Genomic DNA, 24,754 nt, shown 5'->3' on the forward strand with positions numbered 1-24,754 from the left:
TTGCACATTGAATACTGCCACAGCCAGCTGAAACTGGATGAAACACAATGGATTCAAGGTCACCCTTTGATGGACGCCCATTGATTATCATTCAAATTTCGGTCAGTCCAGACCAAAAGGGCTGCTTATATACAGCTGGTCCGTCAGCGCGTTGGTTAAATGACTGTCAATGCATAGGTCGAAAGTCGACCTCTTCATCTCACTAATGGGGAAACCATAGAAGAGTTTTTTCAAGCTGCTTTTCATCAAAGCCACGCCTGGAGTTAACGAGGAAAATTAAAGGGATGAAAAATAGTGTATAATTTTTAGTTATTGGGAATAAATATGTGATTGAGTGTGGTCAGGACATTCGAGCAAACCCTGTGATTCTATCTGCAATATAATTAGGATGTCGTAGTAACAAACGAAAGTCGTACGCGTTCCATTGTGTCTGATCTCTTTTAACGTCCGTGTTCGATTGGACATTCTTCAAAAACATCGTTCGATTTGAGAAACTAGGTCAAGAATCACAGCACTTCCGTTGTTGTCTTCAAAGCAGTAACTGTACCGGTTTTTTGTTGGTACTCGGACTACAACCATTCATAATACTACACATGTCACTTGTCATGATGTATTGCGTTGTTGTGTCTTACACAGGGAACTTCTCATTACGGACGTTTAGTTGCAGAGTAAAACAGTTTGATGAAAAACGAAGGAAAGCGAAGGCTCGAATTTCTTCTGGTTCTATCCGTGAATAAGGATAACCATGGAGGTAGAAGCAGACCTCCACCATGGTCCCTCCGTGTCTCCATGATTAATGTATGTACGCACGGTCCCTCCACAAAACGTTAATTCATTTGAGGGTGTAAAGAGATTTCAGCCTAAAAACTGCATACAGACTGAAAGCGACGTTCACCTTCGGTGTTTCGGGAAACCGTGGATGTGTACCGATATGTCGCTGAGTAACCATTTTGCCATCGTCTTGCGTGAGAAATCTCGCTCCGATGATATTTGGAGAGATCTCTTACGGACCATTCCGATTTGTTTATTCGCAATGCGTAAACCAACGCACAAATCAATAGTAATTAGTAATTTGAATGTCAAAGGCGTTCATTGACAGTCACAACTATTTGAACTGAGTGAAATAGTCGCTTTGGAAGTAATAGGGTTTAGACTCTCTTCCGTGTCTTCACTTCGCGAATTGAATTTTTTTTATCTCCAAAATACATCATAATTTTGAAAGAAAAGGGCATATAAAAACTACATACCGTTACGGATGGGAGTTTTGGTTTGGGCATAGACTCTCGAGAAAAACGGTTTATGGTACTCTGCCTGTTAAATGTACGGCCCCTAATTAGATGCGCGTTATTTATCATGCAAATACCTGCCCTTTTGATTGTAATTGTAACGACGCCACTTTCTAATAGCAAGCGCTATGGACGCCCAACGCCCTGGCTAAAGCGGACCCAATCTTTTTTTGGATTCAGTTCGCAAAACATAATTGGAAATACTGCACAGAAGGCTATTTCTGTTCACTCACCTTTACCCGACACCTTACCGGTGCAAAAGCGACAGGACGATGGACGGAACAATGGAAAGCGACAGCAGACGTAAGTTAGACTGTTTTTTTGCTTCACATACGCTATGCATGCATGAAATACGCATTGCGTGAAAATAGAACTTTTAAATCCTAGCCAAGGCCAGAGACTTGCATGGTTCTAAAAGCAAAGCTAGATCCAAGAATCGACTACTTTCAGCGCTGTAGTCGTCATGCCAATCGCAGCAAGTAATGTATGAGGATTCGCATAACCGTGCAAGCGAAGGGGAAACGATGTCCTCGCATATGTACCAGCGATAAGAAGGGAATAAACAAACGTCATGAATATGGGCTTCAACTGTCGATTGTTTCCATTCGTAAACAAGACTCTTTCTCTTAATAATGTATTGCTATTGTGCGGGCCGTGCAGACATCAATATCTGCATTCGTCGTTTTGTCCCAATCGGAAGTAACTCGCATTTAAATTTGTTGATAGTTTTGCTTCAACAGATTTAATTTAAAAGTACTTCCGGTCGTCCAGGACTGCTTCCGTAAAGTGCTCCTTCAGTGCACCGTAAGTCTAAAGTGACTGTGACTAAAACTGTACTCCCTAGGGCATTTTGCGTATCGCAAGTAAACTACCATTGTACGCTGTCAGGTGTGAGAGGAAAATTGCTTAAAATAGCCTCATATATGACATGTGGGTCATTATAGGAAACTTACAATCCCTGGACAATCAGGGACAATCTCTCGTGTTCAATAGCAAATTAATTGTTATCGATAAGTCGGGTTTAGCTGAGTTCGAGCCCCACGTCTGTTTTCTATACCTGTAACATAGTGCCGTCCCATATTACTTCGAATTGCCTTCAACCTTACACCTCGACTATGATTTATGAGTAAAAGGAGCTTGTTTTTGTGTCCTATACTGGTCGACTGGATGTGTCCGCTGTTAAGGATGAAGCCTGATAAATGAACGATTTAATCAATAAATTAATCAATTATGGAAAATACATACTGCACGGTTGATACGTCACATGGCAGTGATTGGTTAGTGAAGTACAAGTGCATTATTGAAGGCAACTCCAGAAAAAATATTTCTTCTATAATCATTATTATTAATATTATACAGTTAGTGTATTTTGCAATATCAAGACAACTTGGAGTTCCTGTAACAGAACTGCCTCATAAAAGGCTGTGTTGGCACTTTATTCTACAATGCTCGATAATTTAAAAGATAGATAAAAATATTTGTTAGGTGGTGACATTGTTGGGCCAGCTAGTAACGTTTATTTAGATGCATGAAACTTAACAGATACAGTTTCTTAGTTTGTACTTAAGGTAATTTGTCTTATTCTCTTTAATTACGCTCTGCTTTAGAATAGAGCACTGTAATTTCCCTCGAGGATATATATATATATATATATATATATATATATATATATATATATATATATATATATATATATATATATCGGATGAATAAATTTGCACACGTCTACTGATCTGGTTGTATATTTTCTGTTTATTCTGTTGGTAATTTTGATACAATCTCTCGTCCTAAAAGAAGGGCTTCATCAGGTTGAAGATTTCTACAAAAGGAGAATACAGACATCTTCAACCTGATGACGTCCTACTTTTAAGACGAAACGTTGTTTCAAAATTACCAACATAATAAACAGAAAATATACAAAGCCCGCTACGAACAACACTGGGAGCTATCTGTACAACTCAAGTTTACTTATATCTATATATCTATCTATCTATCTATCTATCTATCTATCTATCTATCTATCTATCTATCTATCTATCTATCTATCTATATGTGTGTGTGTGGTGTGTGTGTGTGTGTGTGTGTGTGTGTGTGTGTGTGTGCACAAACATGGTATATATTCGTATACGTGCGTACATGAGACTACTTTTCATTGGTAACTGTATTATTGTACTTGGGCCTCAGCCCAAGTACATTTGTTTTCATTCCGTGGAAAAAACTCTGTAAGGTATAACCATTTCTTGCTGAGACCAGGGAGGGCAAAATGTCTTGGCTTCATCTTTCTTGGCATAATAAATGGCGTAATGATGCTAACTTAATGGAAGTGCTGCTCTCAGCCAGTCATGAATAAGTGAGATGTGAATATAAATGCTTCTCTATCTGAGTTTTTGCCACAAAATCTTCTGAATATAATCAAAATGTGCATCGAAATGCAACAATTAATGCACCCTCCGTTTCCTAAGCGATGGCACGACCCTTGCTACACCCACTGGACGAGCCAAGTGGGAGGGGTAATTTCAGTTTGGTCGAACAGGAGGGCTCGAGACCAGAATTTAACATTTAAACTTGAAACATGTTTAATCACTGACAAGATGTGGACTAGTGTTAATCAAAGTGAAAGTTTGAAAAGGAATGTTTTATATCCCGGACACAATGAAAAACATTACGACTGGAAACTGTACCCCCAGTTGAGAACAGTAATGCCCACAGCGATGGAGAACACTTATCCTTGAGCTGAGAAAACCAGACCATCATTTCGAAATAGAGCTGCAGATTCGAGAAGGTCGTTCAAAATAGCTAGGTACACCCCATAAAGGGGTGGTTTCGAGTTTTGAGGGCAAATTTCGCCTCCTTCATATAGAAATCGTACGTTTGTTTTTCCAGGAGAACACACCATTGACACAAAATTTGCATGTAAAGGGGTCGCCAGTAAGTACGTGGTCAAATCTGGCATAAGAAACAATATGAAATGTTGGGTAAAGCCAGTCCAAAATAAACTGATTTGAACTTTTGTGTTTTGTAATTTATACCACTGCAGTAACATTACCTTTTTTTGACAACATCACACAATGTAATACGTTTTGAAACTGAATACTCCGACGTATTCTGTGTCTCCTTTGCTAAAAAATACGGTATGCCGATTACCATGTAAGGAGATGATGACGTCAAGACAGATTTGTAGTGCGTTTGGTCCTGGATGGTGCACGAAGTTTTGTCGAGGTAGCTTGTGTATTTATTTCCTAAATGGGAGAGATTAGGGTCGATCTAAACGAAGGCCGAAGAATGTTATGATACTCTAAGCGAGCTGAACTCTAACGCGAATGGTTGGATAATTTGGATGATGTCTAGAAGCGGGGTCTAGAATGATCTCGTCTCATTAAGATTGCTTGGCGGTCAGTATTGAATTTCAACTGCGTCACAAGTTTGCGAAATGAGTATTCCGTCGAACGGTTAACGAACGATGTGTTTTAGAAATCTGGAGACATGGCACATCGCATTTTTATTTTAGTATTTATATTTTACAAAAGATTTAAGAAGCAATGATTTTGTCGAAAATTCTGAAAAAAATATAGGAAGATTTGATCGCGAACACATTTTCACTTGGGGTCAACTAGCCCTGTGTACGATGCTGTGTGTTCCGCTACAGCTAATCGCCCCGCTCACAGTCCTGCAAAGACCCGTACGTAGGGTCGGTGACTTCAAATCCATTTTGGGACTTCACGTAAAAAGCCAAATTACTGTCGAAATTCAGCGTTCTTGGGCCCAAGTCGTATCCCAGCCTACCTCAGCTACTCGATCGCTTCCAAAAATGACAGTCTTTTATTCACTTCTCGTAAATAACCGTCGATGTCGGCAACTCTCTCGGTAGCCCTGCGTACGATGCGTGTTAGCTGTAGCACATAGCATCGTACGCAGGGCTAGGCAGGGTCAACCGGATGCGCTATTTTGCGGGTTGCGGGTTGCGGGCATGAAAAAATGTGTGTTTTTTTATATCATTTTCGCCCTTCTCACACTTCAGATTAGTTCAACCGCCGATAAAAGCACAATTTTCAAAATCGTTTTCAACGCCGTTTCAAATAATTTTATTGTGGTGAACACGATTATAGTCCTAGGAAACTTTTCAAAGTCACGCTGGATCAAATGCTTGAAGGGGGCATACCGGCATGGAGCGACTATCATACTGCAGGTGCAAGTCATACGGTCATGATATTAGGAGACAAATTATTGAAAGCTGCAGAACACAAACTCATCCAAAAATTATCCTATTAGATCGATTCCTGAAAATAAGGCAACGCACCGGCGTGTTTTTCCCACTGAAATTCTCGCGTAAAATGTTAGCAGAATGTCGTTCTCTGAGGTCGCGACCTCGCTTGAACCGAAACGGCAAAGTAAACTAAGTCCTTTGTTGTACGTCTTTTTCTTTTTAAAGATTTCATGAAAAATACACGGCATTTACAATACACATCACTTCTACGCTTTTTTAAGTCAAATCTTTCCTTATGCATTGCATTTAACTAGGCATTGTTTAATTTTCTGTATGAGTTGCCCTGGAACCGAATTGTGAATGGATGCATTACAGAGAATTTACTTCCTATGGCCTGATACTAGAAATGTAACAATTTTCATTCCGCGATAAGTGGCGACATTTCCGAGGCGCGATTTTTTTTTTGTCAGTCTGGTATTACGTATATTTCTCACTCACATCCATGGCAAGAAAGAAAAGTGATTCAGATCCCTAATTATTTGTAATGGCCAGGCAGCTCGGAATAAATAAATTGGTCCTCGGAATCGCCGCTTTTAGTTTAGCAGATTTTGATTTTTTTTCAGAAACATGACGTATTTTCACCCATTTGGTTTGGTCTGTTATAGCATCTTTAGTCCAAAAAATCAAGTTTACAGCATTGATGTTTTCAACAGCCTTCAAATATACAGTATTACGTTAAAATACACCATATAGTAGTGTTTCATTAATTTTAACCCCGGGTTTTAACCATCTTGACCTGATGGTGAAATATGGACTTCGCAGGAAAAGGGATACTGTACGATAGACCTGATCATCATTATTGATAATAGACACATTCTAAAGGTTTTATTTCTTATATACTAAATGCCATATTACATATATTAGAAATCTAGCCATAATTCTAAAAACCCGCAGCCCGCAACCCACAACCCGCACTTTAGCAGATACCGGGGTCAACATGGGGTCGCAGCCATGTTGCCTCAAAACTTATTTCTGTCTGCACTCAAAACTCAAAAATGTCGGATATGAACCTGAAAAATCGATGCAATTTCGTCAAAATTCGGCGAAATTTCAGCCTATAGACAAAATTTCATCTAGGTAAGGTAAATTTACTGAAATTTGATCGACAAATAATCCTGAGCTTGAACGTGACAGCTCGCCTTCTCCGGAAGTCAAGTATCCAGCTGCCCATACACAGTTGCCCATATGGCCAGGTTTATGAGATTGTTTTCAAGCGAGCGAGCCAATAGAGCTAGAGGTCTGTTTTTGGTATATAGGAATAACTTAGCAATACAATTATTTGACAAAATGTCACGTGACCTCAATGACCTTTGACCTCAAATAGATATATTTGTCCACAACTCAGTAACCACAAGTGCTACACCCTTCATATTTGGTATGATGGGACACCTCATGACACCACATATTGTACCTCATTAATTATGCGCATATCTAATTCTGAGCAAGCCAATAGAGCTGGATGTCCGATTTTTGGTATATAGGAATAACTATAGGGTAGAAATCTAAATATGCCCATCTAAATATTAGACATCTACCATCGAGAACAAAAGAAATTTGCTGTAATTTGAATATTTAAGGAGTTTAAGCAATTTTCACTATAAATAAAGAACCCCTGCCTCAAACTCCACAAAAGTTGCTAGACATATTTGCCGTTGTCATGCCATTGCTTCGTTTAATAACCAGTTAATCAAATGCCTAATTGACAGGAGGAAATTCAAGACCATATTTGAATAGTAGTATATATTGTCCTCAAAATTACTCTATCACGGCCCAAGTACTCATTGCCTTCAGCAATACTGCCTTGTTATTATTGTTTTCATGTACGTATGAGCTTTAACCACAAGCATGTTGATGAACGATGCGACCATGTACCTTGCTGTCTGTTTCGTGTCCTTCAGGGCCTTTCAAAGGATCATTACGCCTTTGTTCTATTCAATCAAATTTGTCTGCAATTTCAACAAATGTGCGTCAATTTTATTTGTCCGGTGATGGAGACAACCTCCCAAGTTGTGTGAAGTTCTAGTTATTAACTTGAAAGGGGTTCGATGTTATTGGGTAATTATGCAAACAACATGAATGTCGCGTACAGTATTCTTCAAAGACACTGAAACAATCAAAGTCGACGTTTGTGTGGAAGTTAATACGACAGTAACAGTCCTGAAGGCTCGTGAGTCCTGTTAAATGATAATAGAGTGCGTTGTTGGTTTTATAAGTGATTTAGCTAACAATCAATGGTTGTTTCTGAGTCTGCGCACTAACAGTGACGTACTTCCGAATCGACGGTACCTGGCAGAGGCAGTTCTGTACATCAGCAACTATTTTTATTTTTGATAAATGGGATTCTCGTGTGAAGTGTTAATTTTACCCGGGATGTTTTTTACATCATTTGCAATTGGCTTTTCGTTGAAATATAGCTGGTCTCAGTGTAACCGACACGTTTTAGAGTCTGACAAGGTCGGACAGGGTTTCGCTTCATACAACCATGCCGTCACGGGTTACACCTACATGTTCGCAGTCCGTGGGGATCAATATATTGGCCCAGCGGCATTCAAAATGTGACGGCGGTAATGTGTGTAGAATTGAGCGACAGTCAGCAAAGCCAAAACTGGAGAAATCTTCCCATAGGCATGCATGGTCTCTGCATATGGAGGGACCGTAGATCAGAAGAAAATACCCCGATCGGATCATTAACACATTGTAAATGTAGACTCCATTTGAAAGAAATGAGAACAGTTCTGCGCCTGTTACGCATTTAGAAAAGTGTACCGGCATATTTAAGAGTAGTTCAATCATTGTACTGAACAAGTTCACTATTGCTTTCTTTGCATACTTATTGAACAATGGTGATTTCTTTTTGCGAAAGAGATATGGTAAGTTATCGCTTTCATGAAATGTATATTTCAGCCGGGTAGATTATCTGAATTGGTCAGGTCCATTCGCGCTTTCTCACGTCCAATTCATGTCAAGGAATTCAAACATGTAATTGTTTTAACTGTAACAAGTCTGAAAATAGGTAAAATCGTACCTGGGACAGCTGTATCAAAACGCGTGTAACGTCTCTATGAGATTTTGTACTTCATTGAACGTACAGCGTGTCATCCACGCTCCGGGGCATAAGCCTTGAAAACGAAAGTGACATTGAGAAATACATGTCGCCGACGACCGCAACGTATAGGCAAGTGTTATGCAAGACGGCGATGTTTTTGTCATCAATGGAAAAGCAACGATTACATAAGAAACCCGTTACACTTGTTTATGAATGGAAAACTCTGAACAGAAAATAAAGCCAGATCAGTTTGCTTGTTGTGAATGACACAAAGGCAGTCTAGTTGGATTCGATGTGACAGCGTCGAATTTTTTGCAGAGTTTCGGCCAATATGCATACTATCAAGCGTACAAAATTTAAAAACAAACACGCAAACAAACAAAATAAAATCCGAGAGCATCTGCGTGCGTGGTACACAGCTTGATCAAGGTTATTCAATGAAAAATATTGTATGAAGTTAGTTGCTGTATTCGTTAAACAATTATTTGTGGTCCCATTTTTCCCTTTGTCTTCATTCTTGTCTTGCATACATGTATACAGTGGGGGATGTCTTTATTTTTAAAAGAGTTCCTTCTGTGAAGAACTATGGTAACAATTTCCATTATCGGTAGTGGAATCAAACAGACAGTAAGTTGAGAATTTGAGCCATAGAATGATGATAGGACCCTGACACAGCTCCATGATTGAGTACCGTTAAATATCGCAGTTTAATTACAATGCTGTATAAAATACGAGTCTTGAATATATACATTTAATAGAAACATTAGCAGGCCTGACGAATGTATTGTTAATACGGGCATCTTTTCGAAAACGCTGGCAGATAATACAGCATGCAGATTTCATTTTTTTCAATGGGCGTTTAAATGTGAAGTGTTATGCAAGACAGCCAATGTCTTTGTCTGTAATTGAAAAAAAAACAAAAAAAACTAAAAAACCGATTACATAAGGAACTCGTTATACGAAAGCATGTATTAGTTCCTGACGAATGTTCATAGCAATTGCTCCTGATAAATTTTACAGATAATCAAAATTTTAAACCTGTCGTAAACTCACAAAGTTGTCGATGATAAATTGATGGCTTTGGAGTATTTCATTCTCTGTATACGAAGTGTTGGCTTAAATTTCCACCTGTCATATTAATGGGGCTGTATGCGCCTGCAGCAGTTGCCTTTTGGGCACTTTAATTGGAGATATCTTGTTATCATAGGAGAGAAAACCAGCTGAGGGTAAATAAATTATGACATAGAGTACTCGAAATTAATCATAGGGTTAAATCTTTGTACGAAGTTACGTTTCTGTTGCATTCTTCAAAAAGAGATATTGTAGATTTATGAGTGACTTTCACAAACTATTGCAACTGTGATAATGATGAGAATCATGTCGCCTTTCTTTTTTTCGAAACAAAGCAACGCTTGTCGTGCATGTTAGTGCCCAATTCTGGGATATGGGTCCTTGAACAGAAAAGACTGAGAAAGTTACAGAACAGGCGGCCAGTATATTTTGACAAGTATTTTTGTAAAGTCATTGTTGTTGGACGGACATTTTACTTGGTAAACCTTGACTGAATGCGTTTTTAACTTTGCTGTTTTACTAAATACGATATCATATGCGCACCAATTACTTGTTTCTTATGAAAACCATTTAGGCGATAGCTACCTGTGAGGGCGCACCATATCACAGTGAGACCAACCCAATACCTTGCATGAGGCTGTCATGCTGGTTGGTTCGTCTTTGCATGTTGGCTTTTTTGAACTGAACCATTAGATAAACATGCTGGGTGCATAGTTGAAACGTTGCAGAGATGGGAAATATAATTTCTCTCGGTTCGATAGTATAGAGAGAAATTGATGTCTTCGCGTTACGTGAATTTGATACTTGGCATTGATAAATGGTGTGTAGGCAGGGCTACGAAGCTATTGGTGGAAAGTTTGGAAAGCTGCACATCTGGCTGATCCATCATTAATGAATGAATGGAGTGGAACGTAATTCATTTATTAGAATGGGAGTATAGAGAAGACATCTACTCTTTTTGTTTCACGTGTATGCAATCGCGTCCTCTTATGAACTTTTGTTTTTCCTCTACCTTTCACAGACGAAACCGATCTCGATCAGATCACTGTGATCTCAGACCAGAGTACGATTCGTAAGAATGGCGGTGGCAGCATGTACGCCGATAGTACATTCGGCAATAGCACCCTGGGTCGAAGTGCGCACAGCGGCAGCAAGCTGGGGAAAAAAAGTTTAGCGGGAAGTATTTCTCTGTACAACAGTCAAGCTACGGTAGGTTGTACCAAACGTGATCATTGGGGGATAAAGATCAACTTTCGGTCACTAACTCGGAGAAACAGTATCGTTACTTTCTAATCAGTTCGAGGATTTCCTTTTTGTAAGGGATGAACTGTGCTACTGTTTCTTTCGTTGATATTGAAATAAAGACAGCATGTAATTCATGAAATGAGGAGAATGAGTAGCAAGGATATTGTGCACAAATATTGACTTTTCTCTACCCCCACTGAGGCTTGGAGCAAATTAGATACAAACATCGTTTGCATCAGAAAGTACAAACTGTTCTGTAAATGTCTATGAATAATTGCGAAAATGTCAGCTGAAAGAAGTCTTCAGCGTCAGTAATCTATTTACTTTTTAACTCGTCTTTTTCCTGCAGTAACGGACCCTAAATTTTTGACAGCACTATTAAATACCAGCTCACAGAAAATAATGGAATTATTAGTAAACACTACAACAGTTAAAATGGGAGGAAATTACTTGGACATAGAGAGGCAAATGTACTAATATCATAGAAAGAGACAATCTTGCAAAGGAATTGTAAATTCTCCATTGTTTCAAGGGCAGATGTATGTGTGTCTGATTGCAAGCTGTGTGCATGTAGAGAAAGCGCCAACAATGCCGCATTTAAACACGCTAACACTTAGAAGGCGACAGTTGCCAATTATGAAACGAGCATCCGATCTGCATCGTTCAGACACATCAGCGTCGAACTCTACGGTGGCCAGATTTATTTTCTGTATTGAAATCCAAAATCATTTACCTAATGTTGGTATCGGTGCATAAGTTTCATCATCCTCTCCTTACTTTCGCATTACATGTAACAATGATATGTCACTTACAGTAGATTTAATGCCAAATTTACGAACTTTATAATTTTAATTACAGTTGCCAAGAGAAGATGACATTGAATTAGCCTACGTACAGATGCCAAACGATTACCTCTGCCTCTCCCTTGCCGGATTTCTTCTCTGTACAATACCATTAGGAGCAATAGGATGCTACTATTCACGCCAGGTAAGATCGCCCAAGACCTACTAGGGGGCTCGTAAGGGAGATTTTCTCTGGCTATTTAGAAAGGGGGGATATACATGTACGAGTACCGAGTCAGAATGCTGTGTCAATCTCGACCCAGTTTATTTTGCAATAGCAAAAATACATTTGTTATTTTCTTTAACACGCCGAACAGATGAATTATCGGTATCGTTAGCTTTTTTCAGTCAGGGCTATGAACGCCAAAACTGTCTTTTTGTGTTCATTGTCATATCTGGTGGCGAAATCATGATCGTAAGTTTTGATACCGCATCACAGTCCCGGTCCCGCCAAGGCTCAAACGAAGCTGTTTGTCGAAGGACCCAGAAGACGTAGACAGAAAGAGAGAGACTTTCTATATATCGTTTCTGTATCGCTTCGTTTCTCACAGGTCAGAATTGGAATAGAAAAGGAAGACCTGCCAAGGGCTGACAAGGCTTCCCGATATGCCTGCCAGTTTTCAACGGCTGCGATTGTTAGCGGTATCATTGTCATCATCCTTATCGTTGCGTTTGCGGCAAGTAGCGCGTGAGAACGTCGGTCCCTGATTCTTGCGGAATTCCATATGCCAGCACAAGCATCTTGCATCGGGAGACAATCCAGCGAGAATTAATGCATGACATCTTCACGAACAAATTAGAATACGAGATGCTAATTATGAAAATGGAACCACCACCGGACTATGATCTCAATGGGTCTACAGACAGGCAGGGAGAGAGCAGTAAAGACTCTCGTGAACATTTTTTATCGTTTAAATTCTCATTTTGAACTGGGGCATGGAAAGCCAAAGTAGTGATAAGTCCTGGGTAAGATGAACCTGGTGTGTTTTCAGAATCTCGGACGTACAACAACGAGAAAAAGCCGCAGCGAAGAAATAACGGTGATCATCAGAAGAGCAATTGGTGGTCAGCTAGCCGAACACGTGTATGAATTCATTCCATCAATATTAATCGTAGATTTAAATAATTTTGACTATGCTTAAACTTAGAATTAGTTTTATTTCTAACCGAATGATACTCTATTTACTCGACTTTAAAATATCAAATTATGTACGCTGACTGTAACACTATCCTCATGTGGTAGACCTACAAGTGTGTACCTGTCCAATTCAAACCTCGTCAACACCTGTTTCCGTTGAATTTAAATCGGTTGAAACAGCGTGCTTTTTGTTAAATCTCATCAGAAATATGCTTCTTGAATAACTCCAGCCAGAGACATCGCTGATCGTTCGAATATTAAAGCAAAGACCTTAATCAAAATGAAGATTATTAGTCAAGTTGCCAGGATCAATCAGATTGATGACGCTGAGATCAGCTACGCTGACCACACAAGTCCTGACAAAATTTCACTGGAAAAGATCACATTGTTTTAGTTTTCAAAATGTAGAGTCACTAGGAAGGATTTGTTTTTAAAAAGTCAGCTTACATCTTCCAAAATCTAAGTAACGGATGTTTTTTTTCAAAAGATAAAAATCTTGCTTTTTAAAGTTTAACGAGCTGTACAGATGCTTTTGAATCTAATTGTGCAGTTGGGGTACACAATTTGAAAATAAACTGAAAGCATTCCAAATCTTAGTGTACCTGGAATCTCAGTCTCCTATCTTCATTTTAATTCTATGAATTGATAATAAAATGCCTGGCATCTTGAGTCTAGATTATTTTAATTACGATGTAGTTGATGTCTTGGTACTCGTAAAAGGATGAAAGTCGAGGAGTGTCCATCTTTGACCTTTGACATGGTGTCACGACAATCATGGTAGAAATGGTAGAATTGACTCGTGTATTTCGTGAAAAGTACTCTAAAACAATAAATGCACAAACTATTAATGTGTTTTATCTGCCTTTTTTACTGTTTACTGTTTATTTATTCAGCTATCCCCGGTACAAAGCGACAAGCCACGTATGCGTTGTAGAGTTGAATACTGCATATATAAAGTGACGTTCATAAAAATCTGGTGTCTGATCTTGCTGTTAGCAGCCAGGATGCAGAAAGCCCGGCAAACCATCATCATACATGTACAACTAATCTCCATCGCGATGTCATCAACATTTTGCAAGTTTTAGATTTTAGATAGCAATATCATAAAGCGTTCATTACCAACATGGTTATTGAATAGGGTATGCCTATTGAAGAGATGTGAATATTCAAAAATTTTAATACTTTGTGTCAAAATAATTCACACGGTTACGATAGGTTGGGGTTTTAAAACTTGACCTGACCGTATTCAAGATTTTTCACGACGACAAAAGGTTGCGCCTCGCTGTGGAACAAATAATGTATACCTTATATCTACTTGACCCGCTTAATACAATATATGAGACGGAAGGCGTTTTGGGGGAAAATAATATTTTGGTTTCAAGTTTTGCATAGGTAATTGATGATCTTCGTATTGATCAATGGATTTACAATTAAAATATAGAGGAAATAAGTAAATGAACATATATCTGACATACAAGTGTGCATAGCAAGGCAATCGATAAAAAAATACATCATAGTTCTGTGTACACGGAAATGCTGGTTTGAATAGTGTAGGTAAGATTTGTCCCTTTTTCACCCCTTCTCCTTTCGTGCCTAGGTCCTACTAGTATCTTTAAGTTGCTATAGGGACAAATCTAGCAAATATTCGATACTTGTAAATGAAATCCTTATGATGAGACACATCGCTGACCTCTTTATAATAAGGTATTGCTTAGAATGAGTTCTGTGCATAACACAGCAACTGTGTACGATAGCATCCAATAAAATAGCTCCTGAATATCAAATAAACCAAACTGACATATACTGGCTTATACCAGTAGCTTGTCAAAGAACACGCATTTTCAATAAAACCAAATTTATTGGCATTGCCGTCAAGTTCAAGTTCATAAGTTCCCCGTTGAGGGCTCCAGCGTTGCCACTTGACCTGCAGTGACATTCCAACTATTCTCACGAGAGGTCATAAGATTCGATATTTCTTTCATATTCATTTTCTTCGAGTTCTCCAGTACTGGATTTCGGCCGTGGAAATTTTGACAGATGTGACGTGTAGAAGAACTGAAAAGACAACAATCTGACAATTACTATCAGGCAGATTAAAAGAATTTATTTATTTATTTATCTATTTGATTGTTTATTGATTGATTTAATCATTGATTTGTGTGGACGCATCATGAGCAAACTACATGATACACATAAATTATCAGTTTACAGTTGAAAATATAGTGCTTGTAATCAGACGAACTTCCTCAGAACCATTTAGGGGCCCACTGCCAATAGCTGTAAGTTATGATCTCTTTCACTGGTGTTTTTAATGTCAACAGTAGTCTCTCGTTCTACTAAAATACGTATTGACACAGTAGTATTGACACAGTATTGACAGCTCGTCAAATCAGCCTGTACGTGTGTAGGCTCCATTTTTATAGCAGATACGTAAGTGAATTCGGGTCCAGACTAGAATTCAAATATAAACGATATTAAACAGGATTTCACAAGTACAGACATTGTGTTGCACACTAAATAAATAGTGGGTGTTTAAACACGTTTTGAAAGTAAATCAAAAACTTTCGATTGACAGAAAAAAAAAGAAAAATCATCAAAGTTACAGCTACTGGCCCTGTAAATCGATATAATAGATCAGCAATGGCGAAATGAAAGACAAAACTTTTCTTACAAGGACAATTGCGACGGTGGCTCCCAGCGCACTTCCGACCAGGACGTCGCCCCAGTGATGTTTATAGTCCGAAATGCGGGACAGGGCCGTCAGTAAGGCCAACACGAGTGCGCCGAGTTGTAGAACTGGTTTTAACAGGTGTGAGAAGAAGTCCCAGATGAATCGAGCTTCCATATAGACCTAAAATAATCCAAATATTCTGGTGACCGGAGAGCAAGCTACACAAAAATCCTTACTGTAACGTTATTGACGGATTAATTTTAAAGGTAGGTTTGATTTTGTCCACAGGATTGAAATCTCCTGCAATTAATAAGAGCTCAACATAATGTGCTGTAACTATCCACGTGAGGGATATATGAGATCATAATGGCCCAAAATCGCAAAGAGCAAAATTTAAACAGAACAAGGGCAAAACTTCCCGACGGGTATACCGATATATGTCTCCAAAGTACAGGCAAAGATTATCTCAGACTTACCACAAAGTACAGGCATAGATTATCTCAGACTTACCACAAAGTACAGGCATAGATTATCTCAGACTTACCACAAAGTACAGGCAAAGATTATCTCAGACTTACCACAAAGTACAGGCAAAGATTATCTCAGACTTACCACAAAGTACAGGCAAAGATTATCTCAGACTTACCACAAAGTACAGGCAAAGATTATCTCAGACTTACCACAAAGTACAGGCATAGATTATCTCAGACTTACCACAAAGTACAGGCAAAGATTATCTCAGACTTACCACAAAATAAACCGCACAATACCAACTGAACGAAGAATGTCCGGAAGGGAAGGACAACCTTGAAAGATACAGACAAAATACTTTATTTGGACAACTAGTCTGAAAATTGTTTGCTAGGAATCAAAAACATTATTAATTCTCCATGTTACTTAGAAGATATGTGGCTCCTGTGCATTTGAATATCAGGCAGATGACATGGCCGACTCTAGACCGGAGTTAGCGATAAACTCGTTCATTTTCGCTAAGTTTCATTACAATCGGTTCTCGCTTCCTTGTCAATAACACTAACTGGGTAGGAAAATGCGTTTCAACGTACTGAACCCCTTTAGTGAAATTGTGCCTTATTTTGATACATTCTCACTCCGTTTTCATGTGATTCATGCGGACTTTTGGATTTCCTTTAGCTCGCTCACCTGGCTGCTTTGATCAGCTCTTCGTCGCCAGTGCATACATTCCAATCAATGTAACCATCGGAGCAATTGTACAAATTACTGTTAGGTTCACAGACCGATATGAAGTGCGGCCTCAAGCGTCCCCCGTGTACTTTACCACATCCGTGGTCATCTGTGTAATGAGGGCGCCGAACAGGAATACACCGGTGATGTAGTACAGGATGTAGACTAGAGGGTGGAGGTTCACACAATGTAGTCGCTTGATGGCGTGGTACCCGGATGAGAGTTCCTGCCTCTTGCATTGCACGAATATTAAGGACTCACAGATGATAAACTGTTGGGAAAGATAGCGCCACACCCATAGGTTCATTATGCTCGTAAAATACAGGTCGTGTGTAAAGAAAGGAATACACATTTTTACCAGTAGTTAATTTAAGTTCTACACTGAACAATCTGCGACTAAAATAGACCTCACCTCTTACTTTACCCTTAGCTGTAAAGAAAGAACTAATTTCGACAGTCTTCATGCAGCGTTGAATTGTGTGCATTCTTTACGGTCTACTACACTGAAAAGTTTGGCTACTCTAGCCCATTAACCCAAAGACGTAAACGACGTCGTTTCATGCATATGAATAAACACGATATGTGAGTGGAAGTAAACTTGACACAACCGAGAAAACGATGCAGGTTCTCAACTGTGAGCGTGACGTGGACTATTAACCATATCCTATTGGTTACAGCTTTTGCGACACATTGAAGACGAGCAGAGCGTATGAGTCTCTAATATGCATCTCTATTCAATAAAGTTCAAACGTCAGTGGCGTTTTCATGCACTTACTCATGGAGGGTATGAAATGTTATCATATTTGCTACAGATCGGCATATGAGAGAGAGAGAGAGAGAGAGAGAGAGAGAGAGAGAGAGAGAGAGAGAGAGAGAGAGAGAGAGACAGACAGACAGACAGACAGACAGACAGACAGACAGACAGACAGACAGACAGACAGAGATTTTCTCTTAAACTTACCGTGACAATAGGAATACCGATTCCAAGTCCAACCACCAACGCATAAGGAATTGTGCTTTCTTTGAATGGGTACATTATACTTCGGTCATCACAGTAAAAGCCACGTTTGAATGGATACACTATGCGATTCACAAGTATTATTGGTATCCCCACTGTAAACAGAAAGTAGAGATATAAATATTAGAATTAATCTTAACCATGCTTGTAGATGCTTTTAGGAAGAATTTGGTTTGTAAGCAGAAAACTGATAAATGATTGGTACATGTTTTTCCCATGTACTCGCATATGTTTTTATAGACCTTTTTGGTATGACTAAATAAAAAAGTGTTTCCGGTAACATGCCTTCGAAAATTACGGTAGGTAGATCGGGGGACTATTTTTTATTATTTGTTTTGTTGGTTGAGACCAACACGGTAAAATCTAGGGAATCTACCTCAAAATATTGTGAAAATAAGAAAAACAAATGTCTAGTCGGCGTAGGTTTCTCGGGTAGGTCGGGTTTCTGGAAACACACACAATTTTTGTTTGGCCTATAAGATACTTCAAGTCTCGAAATCGAAATGCAAACTTTCAACTATTTTCTGTTAAAAGACAAAGAATAAACATCAGTGGTCACAGTACAAAATTTTGATACCAGAGAGAAACAAACTGCCTTAAATTTACCAATATTTGAAATTCAAAATCAGCCCAGCATACAAGTGATAGATCAGAAAAGTATTGTAAAAGGTTCAGAGGCCAAATGTCTATCAATAGAGCACATTCCACCTTAGATTTAGGCATGATCACATTCGGTGCAGATTGTCAAGTATATACTGGTGTGTACTGCTAGCACACAATAAGCTGTGTGAATGCGGTGTTACACAGTATTTTCTTCAAGTTTGTGTTCTTCTTCCAACCGTCGATACAGACGGATTCCAACGACAGTGACTAAATTCGAGAATGAGAAGATATCCTTTGCACACTATCTTGGGAATGGGCAGATATCTTGGAAAAGGGATATTTCCTTTGCACACACACTATCCTGGGAAAGGGAAGATGTCCTTAGCACACTATTCTGGGAATGGGAAGATATTCTTTTGCACACTATCCTACCCTCGAAATTGCCTTATTTGGATGATTTACTAAACACTATAATAAGATGATGGTGTGTCCCTTATCAAGCACACTCCGGTACATTTCCAAATCGCTGCACAAAGAAACAAAAGTATCGGTACTTCTCACATAGATGGCGCTATAAATAACAAACTCATTTCAATCTCGCTCATTGATATTTTCCGTTCTTTTCTCTCTAGTTAAATGACTACACTAATATCACGTACGCTGATTCTTTTATCGAATAATCAAGTCGTATATAGACATTCTACATATTAAATACGATTATTATCCCAGCAATGTGCCAAGCGCCTTTGGAAATATAGGAGAAAAATGAACCATAAAATACCTAATTTATTTAATCTAAGAGTCGGTGAGATAATTACAAATACAGTTACAACCATGTCAATGTTATCTTGACCAATGGCATTGTCCTGACACATCAATGTATAGTCTAGTGCTGTTGTCTAACAGCTGACCACTATTACAGTCTGGGGCAACAAGACAACTTTTGGGAACAGAGTATTCATGATGACGTCCTTATTAAAAAAGTCAAGTTTTCAGCTTAGCGCTGAAATGACTGTACGTGTAAGAACATTGTTTACCATATTTCAAAGTGATATTCAAACCCTTTCATGGCTAAGCTTAAGCCTTTGCCAAAAGTACCCTTTTTCGTGTTTTCACGGGCCTAGATGATGAACAAAAAACTCCCGCTTTTCCGTGATTTTGAGAACACGCTTGGGTATCCATTTCCATTAGAGTACCACCATCAGGTTTATAACCCCTTTGTCAAGAGCAAATCTGGCACCAACTACGAATCCGCTTGCGGGCTGACGATTCGATGAATGTAATGTGCATGGCAGTCACAGTCCCTCCGCGGGACCGTGCGACGCACCGTCTTTGATGTTAGCGTCAGCGACGCAGCATGCCACTGCGCTTGTATGCACCAAATTGGAAATAGTAAACAGCCTGTATTTCCTATTTTCAACTTACGTCGAACTGACGAATGGACAAGACATCGCTTCGGCCGCAATCTGCTATCAAGAATAGTACCACTATATATGTTTATTTCGAAATCATCCGTTTTGTTTCAAAAACCTAAGTCCGAAGCAACACATTTGGGTGTGATGTACACAAGTCATTGCATTAGTGTAACGGTTGCATCCCTATGTTCCGACACCCCTATGTTCCGATATCTCTATGTTCCGACAACCCTATGTTCCGACACCCCTTTGTTCCGACACATTAGTGTCAAAAAATATGGAAATTTGCAAAATCCTATCGGAAAATCCATTTTTAGAGGGCAGGTGTAAATTTATAAGGCCAAAAACAAATTGTGCTGTTTCGATGACACAGTTTCAAAAATAGGGTCGGTAGGTCGACAGAAATGTTTTTCCAATTTAATATTTTTATTTTTAAATATGCATTTTTCAGGGGTTCAGGGCGGTCAAACACTGGCCACACTTCCAGAAAAATGTATCATACTTATAAAAGGAAAAAAAAACATAAAAGACATCCTCGTTCAAGCAAAAATTAAATGTAAACAACGATTTATCCTTGTGAAAAATATCATGCAGAAATTATATTACATCCAAAAGAGGTGATTACACTTAACCACAGAAATCAATTTCAAGATGTAAACAGGGCGGAATTTGTTAAAGATTGCAAATCAGACAACTCGCGTCCACTGCATCCGATTATGCCCCTTGTGAAAATCAAGCGCAGAATAAGGCTGAAATTGATTCCTCGCATGATTGATTGTCAGAAGTTACTTTTCAAATTTTTTTTGTACTGTTCTGAACGTTTATAAAGACACCCATTTCTCGTGACTGGTTTCTCCAAATGTAGAAATTATTGTGGATTTCTGATGTGGATTTGATTTGGGCTGTTGATATTCCATTGTTATCATAGAAATAACGGGCGACGCGCTGACCATTAACCAAGGGCGAGAGGAAAGCCAAAAATTAACGGGCGAGGCTTGCCGAGCCCGTTAATTTGGCTTTCCTCGAGCCCGCGCCAACAAATAAACGTAAATGGTCAGAGCGGAGTCTGTTATTTCCATTATATTATCAGCGAACCAAAGAAAACCGTCAAAATTTCCGAAAATTTCAGGAGCGAACGACAACTGGGGCCCCAGAAATTGAGGAATACGCGACGAACAGTCATGCGCGCTGTTAAAATTTGGCAAATCCGGAGATGTTTTCAGAAAAAGTATCTCAACTTGACCTACAAGTGCTCCATTTTATTTTGTGATTGATTATGATTTATGTTTGAACTGTTTTTTTTTTACTGTAAAGTTACGATACTTTGAGTTGTTAATCTTATTATTCATATTCACGGGCATGTAAACAGACCATTACTGTGTATTTGTGGTCAGTCACGTGGTTCAGCTCGACCGATCAAAATGCGACGGGTAGGCATGGTAATATAGTTGAGTACAACCTGTCTACTATATGATGGCCGAGATATTGAGATACGTGAAGTTCAATATCTTGACGATATTATACGTATCACAAGATATTATACGTATCATTAAACAAATTTAACAAGTAGGAACCATACAATGAGCAGGGGGAAATTTTAAGTAATTCCCGTGATAATTTTTCAATGTAAAACTACCCAAACGCTAGTAAAATATTCGTACATTTCAAAGAATTTTCATAATAGAGGCATCTTTGAAGTTAAGGTTACAGGTAATATACAATGTCTTCCTTTATGGCCAAAAAAGTGAGCGTATCAAGTTCTCGCATACTCCCCTACATTTTATTTTCAAAAATACGCCTTGCAGTAAATGTTTATTTGCTTTAATAATTGCCCAATCTGATACTGTACAAGACACGACACAAAATACACTGCTACAGCTGTGTGTATGGTGATGCTCAAAACGGAACATCCAGTGTACAAAACGTTTTTATTTGCCCTATTAACACAGCAAAAATATGTACAACTTGCGACTTGAAGAAACAGTGACTGCGTGTTTGGCCGTGTGGATTTGATGAAAACGATTGTTTACGCCATGCTTTGCGAAAAATAACATAAGGCAATCGACTTGCGTTGCACTGCCGGCCATAGGCGTCAGTGTGTACGTGTACGTACGGCTAGAGGTAAGATATGCATTGCTTTTCGGTCTATCCACGCCAATAAGAACTTCGCCCTGAGTGGTTTAAAATACGAGCAGACCTTCGAACTCACTTCAAAAACGATCGTCAGGTTAAATCCATTATGTGAGCTTCTGAACGTACAAATTTTCATATCCCATATCAAGGTTCTTACTTTGTTTCTATTTGTGAAATATGGTCACCATAATCATTTTTAATCATTATTGATAAATAAATTATCATTTTTACCTCCCAAATGGTATTAATGTTCTTCATTTACCTATTTTCATACCCAACATTAGGGTTCTTAATTTAAAGCACAACATAGTACAATAATGAAAAGTTTATCGTTTTCTGTGTTTAAAATATCAGTGATTTATCCAGTATGGCATTAACAAGGGGAATTTTTCCCCTTTACCAGAAAATTTAGGGGGATTTCACAAGTCCATGTGTTCTACTTGAATCTCTAAGATGTGACTGGCACCATTTCGTTAGGGGCTGGTCCCCCTTGACAAATTACTTGGGGATACCAACATGTCAACAGAGGCGGAATCCCCATCCCCCTGTCTAGATGAAACTCTGTATAATATCGTCTACAATATCCAATTTCTATCATTAACGATAACGAATTATTATAGTTGACCTCCTTAAAGCAAAAAGAGGTTCTTAATATAGCGATTTTCATCACATACATCAAGGTACTTCACTGACCAATATTGTCAAATTATTTCTAGATTTTAGTTTTCTTTCTTCAAAATATATTCAACATTACCCAACTTTTATCATTTTAATTATGATTTATCACGTTTAATGGCTTTTATGATATGAACACAAATTGTCCTAGAACACTTCTGACAATACTCCTGAAAATACTACAATTTCAATTGACTGTGAGCTGTAAAAAGTGATTTTTAGCTGATTTTCCAGGGCCTCCGGCCTTCGGCCGGGAGAGGGGACACCCCCCTCCCACACCCTCCCCCAGACGACCGCTTGGCGGTCGTGGCACGTAGCTGCAAGCCGCCTACATTTTTATTTTGGCCCCATACTTCAAAACTTAGTGAAACCCCTGTAGCTAGCATGCGTCCTAGATACGACCTTATCATTACAAAATGTAAACATTATTATAAAGTAATCCATTCTATCAAATATTGGGATACACCTGTCGACAAATTTTACATGTGGTAAAACGTTTTCTTTGCCCTAACACACTAACCTTTAATTCTATGTTATTGGTATGTACATAAAATTCCATTTGAAACGGGATACATTCTTATCTTTGGGCTTGTACACATATGAAAACAAGTCAAGCGAGTGATTCACGCAGCTGTTTGAACTTTGAACTATGTGTAATAAGGTACTAATAGTGTTGTGATGCCGGATGTTGAAGGCGCGTGTATCCGCGTTGGTTGTTTTCTAATATAGCACGAAAACTACCAGGACACATTCCTGACATAGAAAGCACAGACCCCCTTGCCGTCGCTACTACTGAATTGTACAATCTTCCTGCTTCGCCAGCAAAACACTACCGTATATGTTATGTCGCTGCATGACTTTATGGCTGCAATGCATGGCCCCGAGTACGCGGGTCCGTATACTTTATATGGGGGCGAACACGGAAGCCAACATCGAACCGCATCAAACGGCCCCTTAATACTACAAATTACAATAATTGCAGCTAGATACAATATAAGCACCCCCTCCCCCAAAACGAAACAAAGCAGAACAAAACAAGACAATAGGACTTCTACTGATTGGTTTTGACCCTGCACCCCGCGCAGCCTGATAGGAATCAGTCAAACAGGCAGAGACATACATATGCACGCGCGTCGCCATCACCACTGACAGCATAACTTCCCACGAGGGACATCCGTGAGTGCTCGTCCTGTACGTGACAAACATGTAGTAGCAGGAGTGGCGATACATGTGTCAGTGCGATAATTCTGTTAGTGGTTTGAACTGTTTGAATGTCTGTCACTTACCCAACACAAACAGAGTACAGTCTATGACAATCTTGTACCATTTCAAACTCGTCATAGTGTGAAGATTGACCTAAGGCAAGTTGTCCACGAAAATACACTGAGCTCCGCCGCATACGGATGAACTACAGCTGCTGGACTATTGATCGATTACGTATGTTTATAGTCAGCTACCGCGTCGACGCGTCAGCTACAAACCAATCAGTGATCTCCGACGCCTTGCCCACGATACAGCACTTGGCAATACCACGGCACGTCCATTAGGCGGTGAAGATTAACGGCGCCTCAGTTAGAGTTGATGATCAACGCATGTTGACATAACCCCTACATCACGGTCCACGTAACCGTGCTCGTGTACGCTTAAAAGAGTCAAACAATTTATGACAGGGCCATACACATGTAGTTTTCGGTTACCACCCTAGTATTTCTTATATACGTGGTTCACAATGGTCCTTTCTGAAAGTGTCATTTTTGTGTTTATGCGACCTGATAATTTTATTACATTGAATGATTTTGATTATTGGGTTTGTTTTGACGTCATTTTACAGTGAGGCAGGTAATCAGGGAGTGTTCATTTTAATATATTGCCATGATACGCCAACAAAATTAAGCGAGATCACCGAAATTGGAAAAATACAGGGTTGTTTTTATATTTCACAGTAGCATAGGTACAGTTCGCTCGATTTTCAAAAGTGTCCATCTAATCACAAAACTCCCTGTAAGTGTACACAAGTGTTCTCTGAATATTCTCGTTCCGTCTTGCTATAAACTGCGCTACCAGAGTGGCAGTAGCTGTTGGTCCATGGCTGTTGCGTTTTCAGACGGGATTTCTGCCTTTTATGAGGAGCACTGGGAATTTTC

At 39.1% G+C, this 24,754-nt stretch overlaps 2 protein-coding genes across 3 annotated transcripts; one reads left to right on the forward strand and one right to left on the reverse strand.

Moving 5' to 3' along the window:
* Positions 1 to 1,361: 1,361 nt before the first annotated feature.
* LOC139138215 (uncharacterized) lies at positions 1,362 to 13,740 on the forward strand. The gene is made up of 4 exons (XM_070706497.1): positions 1,362 to 1,589; positions 10,689 to 10,876; positions 11,771 to 11,899; positions 12,306 to 13,740. The coding sequence occupies exons 1-4, from the start codon at positions 1,559 to 1,561 to the stop codon at positions 12,444 to 12,446; spliced, it is 489 nt and encodes a 162-aa protein (XP_070562598.1). The 5' UTR covers positions 1,362 to 1,558; the 3' UTR covers positions 12,447 to 13,740.
* Positions 13,741 to 13,747: 7 nt separating this feature from the next.
* On the reverse strand, positions 13,748 to 24,190 carry LOC139138214 (phospholipid phosphatase 1-like). Of its 2 annotated transcripts, none has more exons than XM_070706496.1 (6): positions 23,897 to 24,027; positions 17,728 to 17,879; positions 16,725 to 17,037; positions 16,278 to 16,369; positions 15,564 to 16,004; positions 13,748 to 14,947 (listed from the first exon to the last, which is right to left on the reverse strand). In XM_070706496.1, exons 1-3 carry the CDS (start codon positions 23,949 to 23,951, stop codon positions 16,837 to 16,839), a joined length of 408 nt encoding a protein of 135 aa, XP_070562597.1. In that variant the 5' UTR covers positions 23,952 to 24,027; the 3' UTR covers positions 13,748 to 14,947; positions 15,564 to 16,004; positions 16,278 to 16,369; positions 16,725 to 16,836. The 2 variants fall into 2 exon arrangements, with proteins under 2 accessions (XP_070562597.1, XP_070562596.1); XM_070706495.1 differs by having other exon boundaries at positions 14,709 to 14,947; positions 15,564 to 15,743; positions 16,312 to 16,369; positions 23,897 to 24,190.
* Positions 24,191 to 24,754: the final 564 nt, after the last annotated feature.

The sequence above is a fragment of the Ptychodera flava genome, chromosome 8 (genome assembly GCF_041260155.1).
Source record: "Ptychodera flava strain L36383 chromosome 8, AS_Pfla_20210202, whole genome shotgun sequence".
Taxonomy (NCBI): Eukaryota; Metazoa; Hemichordata; class Enteropneusta; family Ptychoderidae; genus Ptychodera; species Ptychodera flava.

What these genes read in the sequence shown, in the direction of transcription:
- LOC139138215 (XM_070706497.1), top strand. Translation starts at nt 1,559, where the DNA reads ATGGACGGAACAATGGAAAGCGACAGCAGAC. An exon ending in AATGGAAAGCGACAGCAGAC is followed by an intron (nt 1,590 to 10,688) that starts GTAAGTTAGACT and finishes TACCTTTCACAG; the next exon opens with ACGAAACCGATCTCGATCAG. An exon ending in GATGCTACTATTCACGCCAG is followed by an intron (nt 11,900 to 12,305) that starts GTAAGATCGCCC and finishes CGTTTCTCACAG; the next exon opens with GTCAGAATTGGAATAGAAAA.
- LOC139138214 (XM_070706495.1), bottom strand. Translation starts at nt 17,005, where the DNA reads ATGCAAGAGGCAGGAACTCTCATCCGGGTACCACGCCATCAAGCGACT. An exon ending in GAGCTGATCAAAGCAGCCAG is followed by an intron (nt 16,370 to 16,724) that starts GTGAGCGAGCTA and finishes GTATCTTTCAAG; the next exon opens with GTTGTCCTTCCCTTCCGGAC. An exon ending in CCACCGTCGCAATTGTCCTT is followed by an intron (nt 14,948 to 15,563) that starts GTAAGAAAAGTT and finishes TTGTCTTTTCAG; the next exon opens with TTCTTCTACACGTCACATCT.